This window comes from Eptesicus fuscus, chromosome 11 (genome assembly GCF_027574615.1).
Source record: "Eptesicus fuscus isolate TK198812 chromosome 11, DD_ASM_mEF_20220401, whole genome shotgun sequence".
Lineage (NCBI taxonomy): Eukaryota > Metazoa > Chordata > Mammalia > Chiroptera > Vespertilionidae > Eptesicus > Eptesicus fuscus.
Genome location: NC_072483.1, coordinates 72,634,863 through 72,658,886, shown reverse-complemented (window position 1 = coordinate 72,658,886; position 24,024 = coordinate 72,634,863). Strand labels below are relative to the sequence as shown.

Here is a 24,024-nt window from a genome sequence, read left to right as displayed (position 1 = left end):
TTCCAGATTCTGCAAAGGCAGCCAGCAAGATAGTGGTTTTTAATAATGAGGAGCTGAGCAGTGTGACATGAGGTTATCTTGTGGAATATGGGGTTTTGGGAAAGAGAGGAGTATTTAGCAGAAAGACCTGGTTTAGCCCTCTCTGGAGATGGCTATGGGAAGCAGCAAAGGTTCTGGAATCAGACATACTTAGCTTCAAATTCTGAATCCCAATGTGATTTGAGGCGGGTTTCTTAGCCTTTCTAAGCCTTGTAGTCACCAAATTCAAATTAGAAGTAAAAGGAGCTACAGACTATATAGATGAAATGCCTGACACATAGTGGGCTGTCAGGAAACATTGGTTTCCTTCTCTTCCTCCCTTGTTCTGTTATTCTAAAATCACCAAGATTAACCCAGTCTTTTGCTCCTCCTTACTCCTTTAGGTGACTCTGGCGCCAGCTGGTGGAACAGTGGGTGATGGCATCCCTGCTGCAAGGCCGTGAGTACCCCTGCAGAAGAGGGCTTGGGGAGACAGCCCAGGGACGGGGAGGACGCTGAACCCCTATTCAAGAGCTCCTCCTGGGTCCTCCACATCCCTGGTTGGCTATCCAGCCCCTGCTTCTCCTGGCCCAGGGCTACCCATCAGTCAAGATGTGCTGCTGATGCAGAAAGGTATGCTGATGCGCAAGGTGAGATCCAAAAACTGGAAGAAGCTAAGATACTTCAGACTTCAGGAAGATGGCATGACTGTCTGGCATGCCCGGCAGGTCGGAGGCAGAGCCAAGGCCAGCTGTAAGTGACATGGATAGCTAAGGGTGGGCATATGGGTGGATATAATCCTGAGGAGCCCAGCACCTGATAGCAGGAAAGGGACCAGGGTCCTATGATGTTGCCTTGTGCTGTCCCACTTGTATCTATGCCTGAGCCTATTTGCCTCTTAAGGCTGTTGTTAGGATACAATCAATTATTGCATGTAAAGTACTTTGAAGAGTCCTGGCATATAACAAGGCTCAATAAATCATACATTATGTATCTTGTTATTTTTATTATAATAAGAGCATGATCTCAGGCATCTGACTGGCTGGATTAAAGCCCTGGCTCTGCCACTTTCTAGCTGAGTGGCTTTGGACAAGTTACTTAAACTAAGCTTCAGTTTCCTCATCTGTAAAATGGATGTTAAACAGTACCTGCCTAGTAGATTACAGGGACTCAATAAATTAATGTCTAAAGCATGGGACCTGGAACCAGATGCATTTAATAAATATTAGCCATTATGGTGAATATTTTAAAATGTCATAAATGCATCATAAGTGTGCATTCTATTGGCTGAACACTTTATGATCCCTCTAAAAATATGATCATAGGACGCATCTAAGGGAATTTGCTTTAGAGACATATCAAAGCTCACATTCCACACCACCTCCAGCTGAGGAAAGAGGGTGGGAGCATTTCTCTGGCTCCCTCCTATCTGGAAAGAGGAAACTCTCAAACCTGGAATGGAAGAATTGAAATTGGGCATATTATGCTTTGGTGTAACTGCTTCTACCCTGTAACTGTGCTTCCATTTGTCAGCCCCCCCAGTCCTTTTGTGATCACCATGTACACTGGCCATGTAAGGGACCATCCCTTATTGAAGATGAGGACACTGAGGATTAAGTTCTTTTGTCTGTGTCATACTGCCAGCTAAAAGCTGGAAGCCAGGTCTTGCCATTCCTAGCACAGGCCTCTTGCCATGCTGCCTATGAACACAGCAGTGATTCATGTGGAATCCTGAATCCCATGCGTCTGCATCTCCCTATACTAAAGCTTTTGGGTTTTAGCCTGTGGAGGTTGGGGTTCCTCCTCTCTATGGCTTCACAGAGAAGAAGGGAGTAATTAATGGTCTTTGATCATTAGCTCCTACAATTTGGCGAACTCTCTTCCTCAGTCTTCCCACTTGTTTCTTCTCTGGCAGTCTCGATCTCTGACGTGGAGACAGTGCGTAATGGCCATGAATCTGAGTTGTTGCGCAGCCTGGCAGAGGAGTTCCCCCTGAAGCAAGGCTTTACCATCGTCTTCCATGGCCGCCGCTCCAACTTGGACCTGGTGGCCAACAGTGTGGAAGAGGCCCAGATCTGGATAAAGGGGCTCCAGCTATTGGTGGACTTTGTCACCAGCATGGACCAACAGGAGAGGCTGGACCAGTATCGGGCAGGATGGAGTCAGAGTGGGGGCCAGGGTCACTGAAAAGGCAGATGCTACAGGGCTAGAGACAGGTGGGAGGGATTATAGGGTTAGGGAAGCCCAAGAGTCCAGATGTGGTGGGTAGGGGCAGTTCAGACCGATGTGAGACTGAGAATACTGAAGGAGGAATCGAGGTTTGAGATGGCAAAAGTATAGCCAGGCAGAGTTTGGGCATGCATCAGGCCTCCTAGGTTTGGGGGAAGGGACAGCAAGAGGCCAAGGGCCAAACAAGGTGCTGGTCCTGAGAGCTGAACAGAAGATCCTAGTGGCATTAACTACCACAGGGGTGGGAAGCAATCCCTTCAAAGGCTTAGTGGTGTCAACTCACTTCAAGTTTCCTAGATTGTATTCACCTTCTATGCTAGTTCTTTCATCCATTCATCCACTCATTCACCAGCTATTAAACAGAATGTATCAGGCACTATATGCCAGGCTATAGGGGTACAAAGATAAATGGGACTCAGATATTGCTTTCCTTGGTGGAGAGGATGGGATTGTGTAAATAATCTAAGTACCATGGAACAGTTATGGTACTTAGATTATTTGAGGCTGTTCAAAGGAAGAAGAAGTATTTAATTCTAGCTGAGAGGGTTCTGAGAAAGCTTTAGGGAGGAAGTATTTTATTTTATTTTTTTATTTTTTATTTTTAAATATATTTTATTGATTTTTTACAGAGAGGAAGAGAGAGGGATAGACAGTTAGAAGCATCGATGAGAGAGAAACATCGATCAGCTGCCTCTTGCACACCCCCTACTGGGGATGTGCCCGCAACCAAGGTACATGCCCTTGACCCGAATCGAACCTGGGACCCTTGAGTCTGCAGGCCGACGCTCTATCCACTGAGCCAAACTGGTTTCGGCTAGGGAGGAAGTATTTTAGTGGAGCCTTGAAAATGAGTATAATTTGAACATTAAGAGAGGAGGTAAAGACACCCCTGCCTGAGGAACAGCATGAGTAAAGGCCCAGAGATAGGAAATTGAGGTGCTGGAGAGCTGAGACATCACAGAGTGGGGAGTTGGGGTTCTGGCTAAAGTGCAGAAAGGACAGAGATGTGTTGAGCAGACTGGGTTGGGTCCAGATTATGGGGGCACAGGAGATCTTAACCTCTATGTTAAGGAATCTGGACTTTCTCCAAAAAAAGAGGTACCTGCCGGCACCTGAGCCATGCAGGGATAAGATAGATAGGTTTTCGGGGGTGGGGGTGGGGTGGTGGTATTCTAGAAGCTAATGTGGAAAATTCATTTGTGTGGGGGATAGACAGGCAGCAAAGATAGGGAGAGATGTCAGTGGATGAACATGTACACACATTTGCACATACAAACACACCACAGTGGTTTTGCCTTGACTCGGACCTGGATGGCTGAGTGACTGGTTCCAGCGTGGAGACAAAAACCAGGATGGTCGGATGAGTTTCCAAGAAGTCCAGCGGTTACTACGCCTGATGAATGTGGAAATGGAACAAGAATACGCCTTTCAGCTTTTCCAGGTGAGTCTTCCAGGAAACGATTTGCGGAAACCAAATAAGGCCACATTCTCACTTGACCATAAGTACTCTGATCCTATCCAACAACATTCATTTATTGAATCTCTATTATGTGCCCTTAGCACTATGCCAGGTTCAATGGGAAGTGTAGGCCATGCTTCTTACTCTTCAGTCTTGTTGGAAAGATGATTTATAATCTTATAAAAGGTAAATGATAATATGTTATTATATCAGACCTCAAGGACCTCTCTGTCCTTGGCCAGACTTTCACAGGGCTTAGAACAATAGAAAACTCCAACTAGAATGTGAATAAATAGAAGGAGGGATATTTTGACCTTTGGGGATTTCAATTCTTTCTAGTTGAAAATTTTTTCTAGTAGCAAATGGTATGGCTGAAATTTTGCTTTTCACTTATTGAAGTGACTTCTATGAACACCAAGTATCATGTATTCTGTGGAAGCATACTTGGATCTATCTGTCAGTAAGACTGTCCTTATAAGACAAGTAAAGGCCATAAAAGTTGCTGTTAAAGTGTTTGTCCAATCTCCTCTAAACCCTTCTTGCAGGCAGCAGACACGTCCCAATCTGACACTCTGGAAGGACAAGAATTTATAGAGTTCTACAAGGCATTGACTAAGCGTGTTGAGGTGCAGGAACTGTTTGGAAACTTTTCGGCTGATGGGCAGAAGCTGACCCTGTTGGAATTTGTGGATTTCCTTCAAGAGGAGCAGAAAGAAGGAGACCATGCTTCTGACCTTGCTCTGGCACTCATTGACCGTCATGAGCCTTCAGAAAGTGGTAAGAGGACTAGAGCAGAGAGGCACCAGACAGGGGTCAGGGAAGGGGACCATGACCAGAAAGGTCCAGAGATCAGCAGCTTTCTGTCTAACTCAAGGAAGGCTGAGTCCACCCCTACCTCAGACCCCTGCCCAATCATCTTCATCTCATTCTGCCACTTCTCAAAGGAGTGCAGCCATTTCCATTTCTTGCCCAGATAAGACAGAAGTATCCTCTGTAATGCTAGATCTCTCACAAGACCCCTTTCTTCCACCATGCTCATGTTGCACATCCTTCACTTGCTGAAAGTTCTTCCTGATATCAGCTTTTGGCCTCAGTGGAAATATAAAATACTTGGTCCTCTTGCTTTGGTCTCTTTTCCTCTAGTGCATATGATTCATTTTCCTCTAGTTCCCTTCATGGTTCCTGTTTGCTCTCACTTTAAATGCTGGCTCTCTGCCCTTTCCTGGGCTTTCTCCAAGTTTACCAAATGGTTCTTGAAGTCTCTGAGTCCCTTAAAGTCCTAGGAAGCTAGTCAGCCCCTGGCTGAGGGGGATGATGATGAGGTCAGTCATTCGGCATTTATCAAACACAATTAAAATATGCCCTCTCTGCCCTCAAATTTTTCTCCTTGCCCTTTTAGTAGACCTCTTCCTTTTCTCCATTCCCTTCAGAATGTGAGGAATTTACTAGTACATTATTAATAATACTAGAGGCCCGGTGCACAAAATTCATGCATGGATAGGGTCCCTAGGCCTGGCCCGCAATCAGGGCCGATTAGGTTCCCCACCTCCCTGCCTCCTCCTTCCCTCGCTCCCTCATCACCCCAGCTGCCTCTGGTCGCCCGCCATGTTCCACGCTGCCCCCTGGTGGTCAGCGCATGTCATAGTGCACGATCGAATTCATGGTCTCTCAGGTGAACTGGGGGGACGGGGGGGCGGCCCTGCATATTAGCCTTTTATATATATAGAAATTATGTACAAGGCACTTTCACGTGCCTTAACTTCATTTAGTTCTTACTACAATCTTTGAAAATCAAGGTTGGGCTTTTGCCAAGTATTCCATAATGTGCCAATATCTCTACATGCCTTTCCTCTTCTAATCCTTACAATGACCTGTTGAAATAGGTTTTATTATTGAGTTAGTTGTACAAGAGAGAAAAATTGAGGTTTAGAACAATTAAATTACTTGCTTAAAGCCAACAGCTAATGAGAGGAGGAATTGGGATTCAAACCCAGGTCATCTGATTCTTACTTGGTACCTCTCTGAGAATAAGGATTAGAGATGAGATGAGTGAGAGATGGACAAGTGACCCAGGTTTCCTAAGTCTCAATTCCCACTTCTTTCCATTCATTCATTCATTCATTCATTCTTTCACACTCTACTTCCGCTAGTGCTTATTGAATACCTAAATGTGGCAAGATTTATGTGCTAGGCACCAGAGATACAGGAGTAGGTCAAGACAAGGGCAAGGTATTCATGGAACTTAGAGTCAAGTAGAAAGTGTTGAAATCAGTAATTACAGATTCATGTGGGTACTCAGAGAAGAAAGGGGACTGAAAGCAATCATTTCAGAAAACCACATAGAAGAGGAATGTCACAGGGTTAAGAAATAGGATCTTCTATTACATTTACTACATCCACTACATTTATTCTACCCTCCCCCTGCACTCAACTATCAGATGCTATACTCTGCCTGCTGGGTAGTATCAGTCAAGAGACCTGGGCTCAAGTTCCCACTCTGCTTCTTACTGAGTAACCTTGGTTAAGTTGTGGCCCGCTGGCTGTGAGTTTGACATGCTTGCACTGAGACTCAATTTTTTCATTTTTTAAATAATTGGTGATCAAATGTAATAATGCATATGAAAGTACCTGGCAGCTATGGACTTAACCTATTGATCTCGTTGCTGGTTCTTTCCTGATGGGATTGGCTCACTAGTTAGAGCATCGGCCGAGGACTGAAGTGTCTTGGGTTCGATTCCCAGTCAAGGGCATGTACCTCCGTTACGGGTTTGCACCCCATCCCTAGTTGGGATGCATGCAGAAGACATCCAGTCTGTGTGTCTCTTTCACATTGATGTTTCTCTCTCTTTTCTCTTCCTCCTCCCTCCCTTTCACTCTCTCTAAAATTCAATGGAAAAAATATCCTTGGGTGAGGATAAATTTTAAAAAGTTCACTGGTTCAATTCCTGGTCAGGCAGGGCACATGCCCAGGTTGAGGGTTTGATCCTCAGCAGGAGAGTGCAGGAGGCAAATGATCGATGCTTCTCTCTTTTTCTCTCTTTCCCCCCTCCCTCTCCCTTCCCTTCTCTCTCTCAAACCAATAAAAACATATATTTAAAAATTTAGTTCCTCAGTTACACAGCTACATTTTAAGTGCTCAGTAGCCTTATGTGTCTAGAGGCTATCATATCGAACAGTGCAGTTTCCATCATTGTAAAAAGTTCTATAGGACAGCATCGAACTAGAATGTTTGTAATTATTCCCCTTGTAGCTTTAACATTCTCTGAGGGTGGGGATGATTAAAATGATAGACACTGGATGGGGGCAAGTTCAGGTTCTGGAGGCTGGGAGTGGACACCATATGACAGGCAGGACCCTGGAGAGGGGTGGGGTGGACTGGCTGTGGGTGTGCTGGGGTGCTCCCATTCAGAGTTCTCTCATTCCAGTGCCCCCCCTACTCCACACCTTAGGCAAGCTGCGGCATGTGCTGAGCATGGATGGCTTCCTCAGTTACCTCTACTCGAAGGACGGAGACATCTTCAATCCATCCTGCCTCCCCATCTACCAGGATATGACTCAACCCCTGAACCACTATTACATCAACTCCTCTCACAACACCTACCTGGTGGGGGACCAGCTTTGTGGCCAGAGCAGCGTCGAGGGATATATACGGTGCAGTGGGGAGGAAGGGGGGAGGAATCAAGCTCATGAGAAGGGAACAACTGTGGGAAATTTAGGAGACTCTTAGTGGTAACAGGAATCAAAAATATGTTGTGAGGGGTGAGTTTGGGGGCTGAGGATCCTTGGATACCTGAGAGACTTGGAGGAAATACTGAAGACTGGTGGGAGAGTGGTATTAAAACCTGTGGGTAAATAGAGCTTCTCTCTTTCATAAGCTATGAAACTCTTTTTGAACTCAGGCCCTGACAGATTTATTTTAAATAAATAAATAAACTAAATGTTAAGTGGAAGGCAGTGCAAGCATGTCAAACTCACAGCCAGCGGGCCACATGCCTCGTTTATTGAACAGCCGTGAGTTTTACATGCTTGCAGTAAAGCATAGGAGTAAAAACATAGGTTCTGGAGTCAGACCATTTGAGGTCAAATCCTAACTACCTCACTGTTACTCTGGAGCTAAATATTTCACCTCCCTATGCCTCACTTTCCCCACTTGTGAAACAGAAATGATAATAGTGTCTATTCTGTCTAGGTTGTTGTGAGGATTCAATGATATAATCTGTGTCAATAACTAATAAATAGTAACTACTTTTATGGTGACCAATCATGCATTAGATAGAAAGTCAAGATATCTTTGCACTTACTACTGATCTAGTAGCTTCAGGGGATACAAAGATGAATGGAACATATAGTTTCTGCCCTAGGAAGTCCAGTAGAGAAAATAAATTTACTGAGAGTTTGAGTAACTCAGGTGTTGTATAATGAAATACAACCAGAACATCAGAGCATCATGAGGCAGAATGTGATTACTTACTAAGGAAAGATTGTGAGTTGGTTGGGAGTGAGGGGAAATGTTGGAGATCAGTGTGAGCTACAGCAGTGTTCCAGTGGGCAGAGAATGGTCTGGAGATGTAGCTTGAACAGGGATCTTGAGAGGTAAGTGCACTGTTCTCTCCATAGTGGGGAGAGGGTCCCCAGGTGGAAGGCTAGACCTTGACCCTTCCTATCCCTGGGGGCTTGGGGTTCTTGCAGGGCCCTGAAGCGAGGGTGCCGCTGTGTGGAGGTGGATGTATGGGATGGACCTAGTGGGGAGCCTGTTGTTTACCATGGACACACTCTGACCTCCCGTATCCTGTTCAAAGAAGTCGTGGCCACTTTAGCACAGTATGCCTTCCAGGTAGGAACACCAGGATGGGAATACTGTGAGACAAGAGGATCTGAGGAAAAAGTGGCTGGGTCTGGGTCTGGGTCTAGAGAGGATGAAGGGACAAGGGGAGGTTAGGTCAAATGGCATTTGGTAAAAGAGATTTTAACCGTGAAGAATCAGGCAACTATTAAAAATTTATTGATTTTAGAGAGTGGGTGCTCAGAGAAGAAAGGGGGCTGAGACAATCTTATCTAATAAAAGAGAAACATGCAAATTGACCATACATCTGCGATACCCACAAGCCAAGCCCACCAGCCAATCAGGAGCGAGCATGCACATTAACCCAGCCAAGATGGCAGCAGCCACAGAGCTGGAGTGAGCAGGAAGCTTGGGTTGCCCCTGGCGATGGAGGAAGCCAGGCTTCCCGCCCTGGCCCTGGCCTCTTCTCAAGGCTACAAAGTTTCAATTATAGAAAATAAATAAATCCCAGATACCTGCTTCCAGCTGACCCTGGCCTCTGCTCAAGGAGGCGCTGAAAAATAAAGAAAAAAAGGAGGGGCTGGGAGCTTGGGTTGCCGGGGCTGTGGCCCGCCTGCAAACCACCACAGGCCCCTTGCCCAGGTCACCCAATGCCCCAAGGGACCCCCCACCCTTCAGGGCAAACGAGCCAGCCCCCAACTGTGCACCAGGCCTCTATTTATACTAATAAAAGGGTAATATGCTAATTATACTGGGAGACCTTCCAGGAGACCTTCTGGACATTCTTCTGGACAAAGCCATGGTGGCGGGGCCGAGGTAGAGGTGGTTAGAGGCCAAGAGGGGAGGGCAGTTGTGGGTGATCAGGCTATTGGGGGGCGGGGCCATTGGGGGTAAGCAGACCAGCAGGGGGGCCAGTTGGGAGCAAGCAGGCCATCAGTGGGAGTCAGTTGGAGGTGATCAGGACAGCGGGGGGGGGGGGAGCAGTTGGGGGTGAGCAGGCTGGCAAGGGAGGCAGTTGGGGGAGAGCACACTGACATGGGGGGCAGATGGGGAAATCAGGCTGGTGGAGGGGCATTTTGGGGCAAGCAGGATGGCGGTGGGGGGTAGTTGGGGGTGAGCAGGCCGGCAGGCAGATTGGTTAGGGGCAATCAGGCTGACAGGCAGGCAGGTGAGCAGTTAGGAGCCAGCAGTCCCAGATTGCAAGAGGGATGTCCAACTGCCGGTTTAGGCCCGATCCCTGTAAAACGGCAGTAGGACATCCTTCAAGGGGTCCCAGATTGGAGAGGGTGCAGGCTGGACTGAGGAACACCCCCTTCCCCCATGCACGAATTTCGTGCACCGGGCCACTAGTCTATAATAATAAAAGCATAATATGCTAATTAGACCAGATGTCCTTCTGGACGACCTTCCGGACGAAGTTGGGGCTGTGAGGGAAGCCCAGATCCTGGGTGCCTGCTGGTGGCTGGAGGGAAGCCCGGGTCCTGGGTGCCAGAGGGAAGCCGGTGCCGGCAGCTGGGGGAAACAAAGGCATACTCTTGCACGAGTTTTGTGTATCGGGCCTCTAATCATTTCAGAAAACCACACAGAAGAGAAATGTCACAGGGTTAAGAAATAGGATCTTCTATTCCCAGTGCAGGACCCAGTATACATCTATTACATTTATTCTACCCTCCCCTTGCACTCGACTATCAGAGAAGAGAGAGACATGCATTTTTTGTCTCACTTATTTATCCATTCATTCATTGGTTGATTCTTGTGTATGCCCTGACCTGGGATTGGACCCACAACCTTGGTATATTGGGATGGCACTCTAACCAACTGAGCTACCCAGCCAGGGCAGCATCAGGCAAATATTAAGGGATTATTATGAGTAAGTGTTAGCTGTGTTATTAGTAATTAGTTATCATAGAGGTAATATCTAGAGATTATTCATTTCTAACAACTTCATTACCTATCTGAGAGAGGACGTGGATAAGGAAATAGACAAAGTGGTGGGTAGGACTGGGGGATGATAGGAACCTGGAGATTAAAGCCTGAGAGTGTAACATGAGCATGTAACAAGGGGAGTGGCCTGGCCTATCCACCCTGAGCCTGAAAACCCTAACATCTCAAAGGAGCATGGGTTGGCTCTGGCACTTGTCTGAGATTGGGGGTCCCAAGAGTGACTTGTGGTTTTTTTTTAATTGTTTTTTCCATCTTTAAAAAAAAAAAAAAAAAAATATATATATATATATATATATATATAGATTGATTTTAGAGAAGAAGGGAGAGGGAGAAATAGAAACATCAATGATGAGAAAGAATCATTGATCAGCTGTCTCCTGCATGTCCCACACTAGGGATCAAGTCTGCAACCTGGGCATGTGCCCTGACCAGGAATTGAACCATGACTTTCTGGTTCATAGGTCAATGCTCAACCACTGAGCTACACAGGCATGGCCCAAGAGTGACTTTTATTTATTTACTAGAGGCCCAGCGCACAAAATTCATGTGTGGGTACAGTCCCTAAGCCTGGCCTGTGATCAGGGCCATCTTCCCTGGCTGCCTGCAGTTGGCCCTGCCCCCTGCTGCCACCCACCCCCTGTTTCCTGTTCGCCATTGGGCGATCAGAGCCTCACAGCTGGGGGAAGGGACCAATAGGTTGGTCGTTCTCGCCGGGTGTGCCCCCACCATGGGTGGCCCTCTATATGTGGGATGACTGGTGGGGCCCGGGCCTTGGCCTGGCGCCACGTGTATCCCCCGCCACCCACCCCTGGTTCCCTGTTTACTATCAGGCGATTGGAGCCTGCCGGCCGGGGAAAAGGACCAAGAGGTGATCAGTGAGCCTCATAGTGACTGGTCGAGTAGTCGTTCTGGTTGTTCTGCCATTAGGGTCAATTTGCATATTACCCTTTTATTATATAGGATTATTTTTTACACTTAAAATTTTTATTATGCTCATCATTTAATTGTCTCTTAATTTTTCTTTTTAATTGAATTTATTGGGGAGACATTGGTTAATAAAACTATGTAGGTTTCAGGTGTACAGTTCTACAATACATTGTGCTGTGCATTCACCACCCTAAGTCAAGTCTCCTTCCATCACCATTTATCCCTCCCCCAACTCCCCTTTCTCTCTGGTAATCATCATACTGTTGTCTGTGTCTATGAGGTGTTTTTTTCTTTTTTGCTTAATCCCTTCACCTTTTCCACCCAGTTTCCCAACCCCCCCTCCCCTCTGACAGTCGTTAGTCTGTTCTCTATCTGTGAACCTGTTTCTATTTTGTTAGTTTTATTTTGTTCATTAGATTCCATATATGAGTGAAATAATATGGTACTTGTCTTTCTCTGACTGGCTTATTTCATTTAGCATAATGCTCTCCAGGCCCATCCATGCTATTGCAAAGGATAAGAGTTTCTTCTTTTTTACAGCCAAGTAGTATTCCATTGTGTAAATATACCACAGCTTTTTTATGTTCTCATCTACTGATATATACTTGAGCTGCTTCCAACTCTTGACTATTGTAAATAATAATAAGAGAGGAATATAATGACCAACTGCATAACAACCGGATCACGGATCAGCAGGAGGGTGGGACAGCAAGCTACAAGCGGGGAGTGGAGAGCTACAGGAGGGAGCAGGGCAGCAAGATATGAGGGGTGGGAGGGAGGAGGGTGGGGGGATACAGGAGGGCGGCAGCGAGCTACTGGCTACAAGCAGAGAGTGGAGAGCTACAGGAGGGGGCAGGGCAGCAAGCAAGCAGGAGGCAGAGAGCTATAGGAAGGGGGCATGGCAGCAAGCTATGAGGAGGGGCGGGGGGGAGCTACAGGAGGGCGGGGCAGCAGGCAGAGAGCTACAGGAGGGTGGCAGGGAGCTACTGGTGCACAGATTTGTGCGCAGGGCTACTACTTGTAAATAATGCTGCAATGAACAAAGGGGTACATATATTCTTTTGAATCAGTGTTTCGGGTTTCTTTGGTTATAGTCCCATAAGTGGAATTGCTGGGTCATAAGGCAGTTCCACTTCTAATTTTTTTAGATAACTCCATACTGCTTTGAACAGTGGCTGCACCAAGAGTGACTTTTAGATGTGAAGTGGGCTCCAGACCCAGCAAGACCTCCTTGAGGCCTAGAATGGGGTTGGAGGAGTTTAGCAATCAGGGTACTCAGTTGAGTGAGCAACTAGGTGAGCCTGGAGAAGCAAGGAGGTTATAGGCATTATAACCTTCAGAGTCCTCTTCCATCACTTCAGACATCAGACTATCCAGTCATCTTGTCCCTGGAGAACCACTGCAGCTGGGAACAGCAGGAGATCATAGCACACCATCTGACCGAGATCCTGGGGGAACAGCTGCTGAGCACCACCTTGGATGGGCAGCTGCCCACTCAGCTGCCCTCACCGGAGGTAGGGACCCTGTTCCCCCAGCCCAAGCTCTTCTGTAGCTTCCATATCCCCCCACTTTGGCTCCTTCCTCCATGTTGGTGCTTTCTCATTCTCAGATGGACCATTTTGCTCTTCATATCCTTGGAGACAATTTAATTTAAAAAAAAAATCTAATTGAACAGAGTTCTCTAAATTTTAAATCAGTTTTACTTATATTTAGTTTTTCATTGGGAGTATCTTAATTTTTTTCCTGAAAGTTCATAATTGTTGGAGTCTATGCCAACAATAAAGAGAAAGGGAGCCGAAACCGGTTTGGCTCAGTGGATAGAGCGTCGGTCTGTGGACTGGAGGGTCCCAGGTTTGATTCCGGTCAAAGGCATGTACATTGGTTGCGGGCACATCCCCCGGTGGGGGGTGTGCAAGAGGCAGCTGGTCGATGTCTCTCTCTCATCGATGTTTCTAACTCTCTATCCCGCCTCTTCCTCTCTGTGAAAAATCAATAAAAAAAAAAAAAGAGAGAAAGGGAAATCCCCCCCACCATAATGACTTTCCTAATAATTGCTGTTAATAGATTTTAAATACTTCTATAAACATATATGTGTATATATGTGTGTATACACTCATATTTTTTTAATTTAATAAATCTTCATTGTTCAGATTATTACAATTGTTCCTCTTTTTTCCCTCATAGCTCCCCTCCACCCGGTTCCCACCCCACCCCATGCCCTTACCCTCCTCCCACTGTCCTCATCCATAGGTGTACAATTTTTGTCCAGCCTCTTCCCACACCCCCACACCCCTTTTCCCCCGAGAATTGTCAGTCCACTCCCTATCTAGGCCTCTGATTCTATTATATCAGTGATGGCGAACCTATGACACGCGTGTCAGCACTGACACGCGTAGCCATTTCTGATGACATGCGGCCACATGCCGAGGATGAAACATTTGCTGCTCCTGAGGATGAAACATTTGCGAAATAATGTTTTTTCCTCAAAGTGACACACTACCCGAGTTATGCTCAGTTTTTTGGCGAAGGTTTTTTTTTTTTTCCCTAAAGAATGTAATCTATTTATTTATTTATTTATTTTTAATATATATTTTATTGATTTTTTTACAGAGAGGAAGAGAGAGTGATAGAGAGTTAGAAACATCAATGAGAGAGAAACATCGATCAGCTGCCTCCTGCACACCCCCCACTGGGGATGTGCCCGCAACCAAGGTACATGCCCTTGACTGGAATCGAACCTGGGACCCTTGAGTCCGCAGGCCGACGCTCTATCCACTGAGCCAAACCGGTTTCGGCTTTTGGCGAAGTTTGACACCAAGCTCAAAAGATTGCCCATCACTGTATTATATTCACCAGTTTATTCTGTTCATCAGATTTTTTTATTCACTTGTTGATAGATATGTATTTGTTTTTCATAATTTTTATCTTTACCTTTTACTTCTTCTTTCTCTTCTTCAAGGATACCTTTCAGCATTTCATATAATACTGGTTTGGTGGTGATGAACTTTAGCTTTTTCTTATCTGTGAAGCTCTTTATCTGTCCTTCAATTCTGAATGATAGCTTTGCTGGGTAGAGTAATCTTGGTTGTAGGTTCTTGCTATTCATCACTTTGAATATTTCTTGCCACTCTCGTCTGGCCTGTATAGTAGTTTCTGTTGAGAAATCAGCTGACAATCGTATGGGTGCTCCCTTGTAGGTAACTAACTGTTTTTCTCTTGCTGCTTTTAATATTCTCTCTTTGTCTTTTGCCCTTGGCATTTTAATTATGATGTGTCTTGGTGTGGTCCTCTTTAGATTTCTTTTGTTTGGGGTTCTCTGCGCTTCCTGGACTTGTAAGTCTATTTCTTTCACCAGGTGGGGGAAGTTTTCGGTCATTATTTCTTCAAATAGGTTTTCAGTATCTTGCTCTCTCTCTTCTTCTGGCACCCCCTAATTCTGATGTAGGTACGCTTGAAGTTGTCCCAGAGGCTCCTTACACTATCTTCATATTTTGGTTTCTTTTTGCTTTTTGCTGTCCGGTTGGGTGTTTTTTGCTTCTTTGTATTTAAAATCTTTTACTTGATTCTTGCGATCATCTAGTCTGCTGTTGGATCTCTGTATATTAATTTTGATTTTAGTCAGTGTATACTTAATTTTTAGTTGGTCCTTTTTCATATCCTTGAGAATTTCACTAAATTCATCGGCCTTTTCTAGAAAATTCTTGAAAAACCTTATAACGGTGGTTTTGAACTTTATATCCAGTAGTTTGCTTTCCTCCATTTCTTTTATTTGTGACCTGTTTCTTTATCTCCGCATTTTGGCTACTTCCCTGAGTTGATAGAGTGGCTTTGTGTGCTAGGTGTCCTACAGGGCCCAGTGGCTCAGCCTTCCCAGTTACCTAAGGAGGACACTCTTGGTGCACCCCTTTGTGGGCTATGTGCACAGTCTTATTGTAGTTAAGCCTTGATTGTTGTTGGTATCACTGGGAGAAATTGACCTCCAGGCCAATTGGCTGTGAGGATTAGCTGTGTCTATGATGGGAGAACTTCTGTGCTGGAGACACCCTTATGAGGCAAGTCTTGCTTCAGTGGGGCTTTGGTGCTCACTGAGTCTGTCCCCTGAGTGTGTCCCGTATGGATCTGAGGAGTTGTAATCTGGATGGTCCTACTCTGATCCCTGGGTACACTGGCTCTTGGATCTCCAAGGAGGTGCTACCATATTTTCCGGCGTATAAGACTACCCCCATCTTTTCCAGTTAAAATATAGAGTTTGGGATATACTCGCCATATAAGACTACCCCTCTTCCAACGCACACCAAATAAAAATTTAAAAAACATCAGATTTGATTTCAATATGGTAATTTTAATTCAAATGCTTATGACATTCAGGTACTTAGCAGAAAAACTGTCACTTATAAACATAAGGCTACTTGTCATCAAACATGTAAACATAAAACAGTGCAAGTGGATTAAACTTTTCCTAATTCACTCCAAAGCTGAAAGGAAGGATAAGACAATAAACCCATGGGAGCTGCCATGCTGTTTGTTTTCTAAGCTGTCAACCAAACTGGAACTGATGATGATAGGAGGAAGATAACAAACAATAGAGAGAGAGCAAGTGCCAGGCAAGTCCCTGTCGAGTTAGCAACGCCGCTTCACTGCAGTCCTCAGGAGCGAGATCTGAGAGGCAGAGAAGGAGGTACGGTAATAGGATACAAGGGCAGGCCAGACGGGTGAAAGAGGCGTGTTTTTCTGGGCACAGCTCTATCTCTTTTTTCCATATCCCGGGCGTCCTGGACGCCTGCAACTTGCTCCACCCTTCACTTACACCTTCCCGGTGAGGCGCCCCCTCACCTTGTCATCGGGACTGCGTTAAGTCACTTCTTTCCACGAATCCTGGTGAGTGGATTTTCTTCTACCGTACTTGTACAGCGCCGCCCTTGCTGCTTTCATACGGTCGCTGCATACAGTGGGGAGAGCTCAAAAATGGCTGCGGCCACATCTCCATCGTATGCGGTGAGCACCCAGCCACACTCCATTCATTTCAGTGGAGCCAGACGGAGACCATATGCGGCACAAAAAGGAGTCGACTGGAGACACTTGCGGTCTCCGTCTGGCTCCATTGAAATGAATGGAGTGCGGCCGTTTTTGAGCTCCCCACACTGTATGCGGTGATCGCAGATTCTCCAGTCCAGTTCGGAAGTTTCAGCACCTGCCCTATAAGACGACACCTGGCGTATAAGACGACCCCCGACCTTTGAGAAGATTGTCCTGGGTTAAAAAGTCATCTTATACGCCGGAAAATATGGTAATTTAGCCTCTGCCTGAGGCCACCCAGCAGAAGCTATGGAGAGATCTGCAGATTCCTCTTCTTTGTTTGGGTTTTGGAGGTGCCTAGATGAGGCCCAGCTGTGAAGCAATGCAAGCTGCTGTGGGGCCTTGGGCCTTCTTTTGGATGTTTTGGGTCTCTCTGCCTCAGCTGCAGTTTGTTAGGTAAGTTTAGATTTCAAAGGACCAGGCCATTCATATGAAAAAGCCTCTGCACATAGCTTGGATGGGGCGGAGTCTCAGGGCAAAGCAAACAGCAATGGCTTCCTGTCAGCCCTGCCTTAAGAGGCCCCCAGGTCTCAGTGTCCCTTGGTAATCGCTGCAAGCACCTCTGAGAGAAAGCCGCCCTCGAGTTCCGCCCGCTGCCAGACAGTCCAGTTTCTCCCCATATGAGTCTGGGTCCCCAGAGTCTCGCCTGGAACTGGAGTTCAGAGCAGTCAGGAGCTTGTGTCTCCCTCCCGATGAAAAAGCCAGCCGCATACTCAGTTGCCAGCCCTTTCTGCACGTGTGCGCCTCCGTACCTCTGCCTTCCACAGCTCTTCTGAGTCTCAGTGTGCTTTTCTCTTCCCTTCTAGTTGTAGAATTTCCATTTATCCAGCCTTCCTGTGGTTCTGGATGATGTCTATCTTGTCTTTTAGTTGTAGTTTTGAAGTTGTTGTGCGAGGCAGCAAGTTCAGGTGTTTACCTATGCCTCCATCTTGGCTTCTCCCCTCTTATAATATTCTTTATATTTTCATGTAAATCTTCAATCAATGAGGAATCTTTTTTAAAAATATATTTTATTGATTTTTTACAGAGAGGAAGGGAGAGGGACAGAGAGTTAGAAACACCGATGAGAGAGAAACATCGATCAGCTGCCTCCTGCACACCTCCTACTAGGGATGTGCCCGCAACCAAAGTATATGCTCTTGACCGGAATCGAACCTGGGACCTTTCAGTCCGCAGGCCGACGCTCTATCCACTGAGCCAAACCAGTTAGGGCCAATGAGGAATCTTTATGTGTCAAATGTGAGGTAGGGATATTTATTTATTTATTTATTTATTTATTTGTTAATCCTCACCCAAGGATATTTTTCCATTGATTTTTAGAGAGAATAGGAGAGGGAAAGACAGAGAGAAATATCTCTGTGAGGGAAACATGATTGGTTTCCTCCTGCACATGCCCCAACCAGGGCCTGGACCAGGGAGGAGCCTGCAACCGAGGTACACACCCTTGACTGGAATCGAACCCAGGACTCTTCAGTCCACAGGCCGGGGCTCTATCTACTGAGCCAAACCGGCTAGGGCTCCATTGATTTTTAGAAAGAGTGGAAGGGAGGGGAAGAAACTAACAGAGAGAGAAACATCAATGTGAGATTGATTGCCTCCCACATGAGCCCCGACCAAGGCTGGGGATCGAGCCTGCATTCAAGGTACATGCCCTTGACCAGAATTGAACCTGGGACCCTTCAGTCTGCAGGCTGACACTCTCTCCACTGAGTCAAACCAGATAGGGTCCCCATTTATTTTTTCCATATCGATAGAGATGTTACCAATTTGCTTTTAACAATACAAAATTCCTACTGTATGTATCAAGCAGCCTTCCTGTGGGAACTTCTGACTACTCACTCACTCACTTCTGTTGCCTTTGATGTGGCCTTGTAAGAGTAATAGGACCTGCATGGTCCCCAGAAGAGTCCCAGAGCAGACAGGTAGCCAAGCCCCTTCATTTTTGTGCCCTAGGAGCTACGGAAGAAGATCCTGGTAAAGGGGAAGAAGTTACAAACACTTGAGGAGGATCTTGAAGAAGAGGAAGAGCCAGAGACTGAACTAGAAGGGGAGCAGGAGCCTGAGCTGGAAACCCAGTTTGACTCTGAGACCCAGGAGCTGAGCCCTCGCAGCAAGGACAAAAATGAGAAGGTAGGCCAGAGGAGTGGTCTTTGCTCTGGCATTTGGTTTGACTATCACAAGCTGAGAGCCTATGTGTGAAGAGACTAGAGCCAGGAGGGTAGAGAGCCAAGGAGCAAAATGCCCCTTGCCCCAATGAAGAGGCATACTTGGCATCAGTATATATTGCCATATATACCAGTAGATATATTGCAATGACTGTCCAACTTCTTTGGGCCATGAAATTTTTTTTTAATATATATTTTATTGATTTTTTACAGAGAGGAAGAGAGAGGGATAGAGAGTTAGAAACATCGATGAGAGAGAAACATCGATCAGCTGCCTCTTGCACACCCCCACTGGGGATGTGCCCGCAACCAAGGTACATGCCCTTGACCGGAATCGAACCTGGGACCCTTGAGTCTGCAGGCCGACGCTTTATCCACTGAGCCAAACCGGTTTCGGCATGAAATATTTTTTTAAAATATATTTTTATTGATTTCAGAGAGAAAGGGAGAGAGATAGAAACATCAATATTGAGAATCATTGATTGGCTGCTTCTTGCACGCCCCCTACTGTGGATTGAGCTCACAATCTGGGCATGTGCCCTTGATTGGAATTGAACCTGGACCCTTCAGTCTGCAGGCTAACGCTCTATCCACTGAGCCAAGCCAGTGAGGGCCAAAGCTCTAGGGAGAAATCTTTTTTAATGAAATCTTATCTGGAATCTCAGTATATAAAATAGATAAATGCAGAGCCATCCTAATTGATATGCCCATTTGGCTCTATCCTTGGTCTCCCAGATAACTCTGGAGACATCTTTGTACTTCTCAGTCTCCTCAAAGGCAAGTTTGAAAGTGACTGATAGGTGTGTGTGCAGCATTATTATATTGAGTAAGTAGGGCTTATTGGAGTGACTGCTGTGACCTCAACTAAAGTGAGCTTAGTTAGAGAAAGCTTCTTGGAAAAGATGAGTCTGAGGTAGGGCCAAAAATACCAAAGAGAAGGAGCAGGAAGAGGTAGGGATGGTGAAGACTGTGAGAAGGCTGTGCCTGAGTGGTCCATTTCCCTGTGGGGAAGGAGTGTCATTTGTGGGACCATCAAGATCCTGCATTTCTCCTGTGCATTTGCTTGGCTCAGCTGACTGAATCCTAGCTTATACTATTCCCTCTGGGGCTCTGGTGTCTAACTTGCTGCCATGCCCAGGGATGGAAATGGGAATTCAGAAGACAAATCTAAAGGTAGTACTCTGGGACCCTCACATCCTCCCAGGTGTGACTTACATAACCATTTGCATACCTATATCTATCTGGGTTCATGTACATTTTGACCAAAAATAATTGTTTTAAAAGACGAAAGACAGGGAGGATAATACCTGTTTAAAAATAATAATAAAATTTAAAACTGTTTCCCAAAAAGTAAAACAGAACAGACTCTTCAAACCCAAAGGAAACTAATCCCATCAGTATATGTAGATTGCTTTTATTCCCATTCCCATCCCCAGGTTGTGATGTGCCCGCTGCTTTGTTCATCTATCTGTTGTCAGATTATGGTCCAGGCTCCTCTTCCCAAGCCTGGGCTCCCTCTCTTTTCCAAGCAGGTGAGGCAGGAGGGATAATGCAGTGGGGAGGTATCGGGCAGAGGCTTAGGTTGGGTGGGGAAGTTCAGATCTTGGTTATTGGCTTCTTCCCTCTCAGATTGCTGATGGTTTGATTCCATCACCTTCTTTCTCCTTTTCCAGAAATCCAAGGCCATCTTGTGTCCATCCCTCTCTGCCCTGGTTGTCTATACAAAGACTGTTTCATTCTACAACTTCACTCATTCGAGGGAGCACTACCGCTTTTATGAGTTATCATCTTTCTCTGAAACAAAGGCCAAGAACCTCATCAAGGAGACTGGTCAGCACCAAAAGGGAGGGGCAGGGAAGAAATGGGATGGGTAAGGTCAGGCCTTATGGGCAAGCTGATGAGTTCCAAGAAGACAAGGGAGCTAAGGAGGGATCAGGGAGCTAAGAAACTTCTCAGAGTAGGCATGGGGACAGGAGTTACAGTGGGCTCAAAGCTCTAGGGAGAAGCTGGGGAGAAGACTGAAGTTGGTGGGACGAGGGGTGGGGGAGCATCCACTACACTTCCAATTCTCTACCTACACCCTTTTTACAGGCAATGAGTTTGTGCAGCATAACGCCTGGCAGTTGAGCCGTGTGTATCCCAGTGGTCTGAGGACAGATTCATCCAACTACAACCCCCAGGAATTCTGGAATGCAGGCTGCCAGATGGGTGAGGGGGCAGTAGGGCCAGTGAAGGGGGAATGGGAGAGCAACAAGTTGGCAACAAGATCCTGGGTGGCTGTAGGGCCAGGGAATGCTCCAAGAGTGCTAGGCTGAGAAAGATATCTATGGAGGTATTCCCAGCAGGCCCTTTATACCGAATATATCTTTTATAACTCCCTGAGAGGCTAAATAGCCTCCAAGGTGAATTCTTCCCTTCTCTTCTTCTGGGGCCCTCAGTGGCTATGAATGTGCAGACTGCGGGGCTTGAGATGGACATCTATGATGGGCTTTTCCGCCAGAATGGTGGCTGTGGCTACGTGCTGAAGCCAGACTTCCTACGTGATACCCAGAGCTCCTTCCAACCGGAGAGGCCCATCAGCCCGTTCAAAGCCCAGACCCTCCTAATCCAGGTATAATGGAAAGTAAAAATACTGGGAAGAAATTTGGGATATCTGGGATAGAAGCAGGGGGAAGAGGTGGCTAGGCCTGACAGGAGTGTAATGGGTGGAAAGTTCCTTGTGAGATGCAGGCTAGCCTGATTGTTAATAGCATGGACTTTGGAGCCAATTGCCTATGTTCAAACCCTACTAGCTGTGAAATTGTTGGGCAAGTGTCTTAACCTTAGTTTCCTCACCTGCAAAATAGGGGTAATACTACTAGCTACCTCACAGGGTTGTGGTGATTAGTTAAAATGAAGTGCTTACAACAATGCCTGGTGCACAGTAAATGCTATAGAAGGGGTTGCTGTCACTAATATACCTTTCAAACCTTGTTCAACTTCTACTTGGATGTATTTTAAATTGCACATAGATTACTAGAAGAAAATCTATTACCCATGGAGGATTGGCTTTGCAAACCCAAAGCTAGAGCACCAAGTCCTGCATTTCTCTTTTCCCTAAGTTTTTTCCCCTTCCCCTGGGGTGAGAGCTGGAGTGGGGCTGCTGAGCAGAAACTATTGCAGGTGATCAGTGGTCAACAACTCCCCAAAGTGGACAAGACCAAAGAGGGATCCATTGTGGATCCACTGGTGAGAGTGGAGATCTTTGGTGTTCGCCCAGACACAACCAGGCAGGAGACCAGCTATGTGGAGAATAATGGTGAGACTGGGCAGTGCTGGGGGTCGGGGAGGAGCATGACTGTTACTTTCCTAACATCCTGCCCTTCATTCAGTATAGTCCATGTCACCACCATCCTGCCCCCACCTCCATGGGAGGCAGTGTGGAACAGGACAAAGAATCAGGGCTTGGACCATCTTCAGTCTGAATCCTGGCCTCTCAATTATAAGGTCCAGTCACCACAGCAAATTGCTTACCCACTCAGAGCCTCAATTTCCTCACCTGATTGCTATGAACATTAAGTAAGAGCACACAGGGAAAGTAATCCAGAATGCACGTCCCCCCCAAAAGTCAACAATGTCTGTTCCTTTATTCCCTCCCACATTCACCCTTCTTCCACCCCAGGTTTTAATCCATACTGGGGGCAGACACTATGCTTCCAGTTGCTGGTACCTGAGCTGGCCATGCTGCGTTTTTTGGTAATGGATTACAACTGGACATCCCGAAATGACTTTATCGGTCAGTACACTTTGCCTTGGACCTGCATGCAACAAGGTGAGCCTGTCCTTCCACCCCTGGCCAAACCCCCTTACTTTGGCGGCCTTCCTAATGCTTTCCTCCTATGCCTTTCCAGGTTACCGCCACATACACCTGCTCTCCAAGGATGGCACCAGCCTCCACCCAGCTTCCCTCTTCGTGCACATCTGCATGCTGGAAGGGCTGAGGGAGGAGGTTGAATCTTAAGGTGGGCACTTCATGGGAAGGGTGGGTGTACTTGCTTCAGATGGTAAGAGAAACCTGGAAGGATGCTCCAGAAAGCAGAGGTGATGAAAACCAAGCATGGTTGTGCATTCCTAAGCATAAAGTTACCTCACCCTTCCTAACAAGCAAATCTAGGGCCTGATTTTTCACCTGCTTTCTCTTTCCTTTCTTCATTTTCACAAACTTTTGGTATCTTTCCTGCCCTTCCCTTTTGCGTACTCTATCCTGGAATTCCTTCCTTCCTTTTGCTGTAGGCTTAGTCCCTACCCAGACCTAGGACTAATCTCTCTTATCAACTCTGGCTCAAAGGCAGATTGCAACTACAAATCCAGAGGGGTTTGGGGCAAAGAAACCCAAAGAGGCATTATCCTCTCCCCAACAACTTCCTCAAAGGTCAGAGCCAAGGAAAGGAAAAATCAAGCCTCAAGCCTCCCTAAGCAAAGACTGGGGAGAGAACTGACCCCAAGACTGTACTGTGACTCTCAAGAAAACACTACACAGCCCCGAGTCCACACTGGTCTGCTCCTTCCTAGCCCCACCAGTGTTAATAGAGCTGCTCTCCCTAATTTGGCTTGAGTATGATCTGTCATTGTTGGGCAATAAGGGAAAGAATAAGGGTTGGGGGACATTTGGGCTGACAGAAAAACAAAAGTTTCCAGGAGTCCCTCTGCATGTACTACATAAGAATGGTACAGAAGTACAGCTTCTAGGGATCAGGGCAAAAGGAGCAGACAAAGGTTATGGGATCCAAGTCCTGAAAAGTTTCCCTGGAACAGTCCTGGTTTTTGACTGCTGTCCCAGAACAATTATTAGTACTACCCTCTTTAATTTCCCTAGTGTGCCCTAGTTTAGATGATTAATTATAGTCACTGTAAGATATTTATAGAATTCTGCATTAGAGATTTACCTTCAACCCTGCAATCATTTGCCTTTCACACTATCTTTATGCTTTAATTCTAGTGTAGCCTGAGGAATGATGTTGAATTATACCTGTTTACATGAGGAAGCTTAGTGAGTGGCAGTCCTCCCTCTACAGCAAGGGTGGGGAACGTCTGGCCCATGGGCTACATAAGGCCCACAAAATCATTTGGTCTGGCTCTGCCAAGGCATTAGGGATAAATTAATTAAGTGTTTGACCAAATATAGCAGGCTAGTTTTTAAGTTGATAATTTTGTATGGCCTGGGAATGATGTTATAAATATCCAAATTGCCCTTGGCAAAATAAAGGTTCCCCACCCTTGCTCTACAGGTAGACAAAGTGGCTCAGAAATAGATAGCAGAGCAAGGGCCAAGAGTCTTCAAGAACAGAGAGAAGGCAGACTTGGGCCTATTTGAGAATCAATCACTCAGTGAAGATGGAAGGAGAAAAGGAGGCAGAGGTCTAAGAGGGTACAGGGCAGATCGA

At 46.2% G+C, this 24,024-nt stretch overlaps 1 protein-coding gene across 1 annotated transcript; it reads left to right on the top strand.

Annotated features, from left to right (window-relative positions):
- Window positions 1-439: 439 nt before the first annotated feature.
- PLCD4 (phospholipase C delta 4) lies at window positions 440-23,176 on the top strand. Its single transcript, XM_054723203.1, has 15 exons — window positions 440-478; window positions 613-771; window positions 1,934-2,162; window positions 3,559-3,688; window positions 4,252-4,483; window positions 7,156-7,357; window positions 8,396-8,540; window positions 12,722-12,874; window positions 18,390-18,566; window positions 20,275-20,431; window positions 20,693-20,809; window positions 21,040-21,212; window positions 21,764-21,899; window positions 22,263-22,412; window positions 22,492-23,176. Exons 1-15 carry the CDS (start codon window positions 457-459, stop codon window positions 22,599-22,601), a joined length of 2,292 nt encoding a protein of 763 aa, XP_054579178.1. The 5' UTR covers window positions 440-456; the 3' UTR covers window positions 22,602-23,176.
- Window positions 23,177-24,024: the final 848 nt, after the last annotated feature.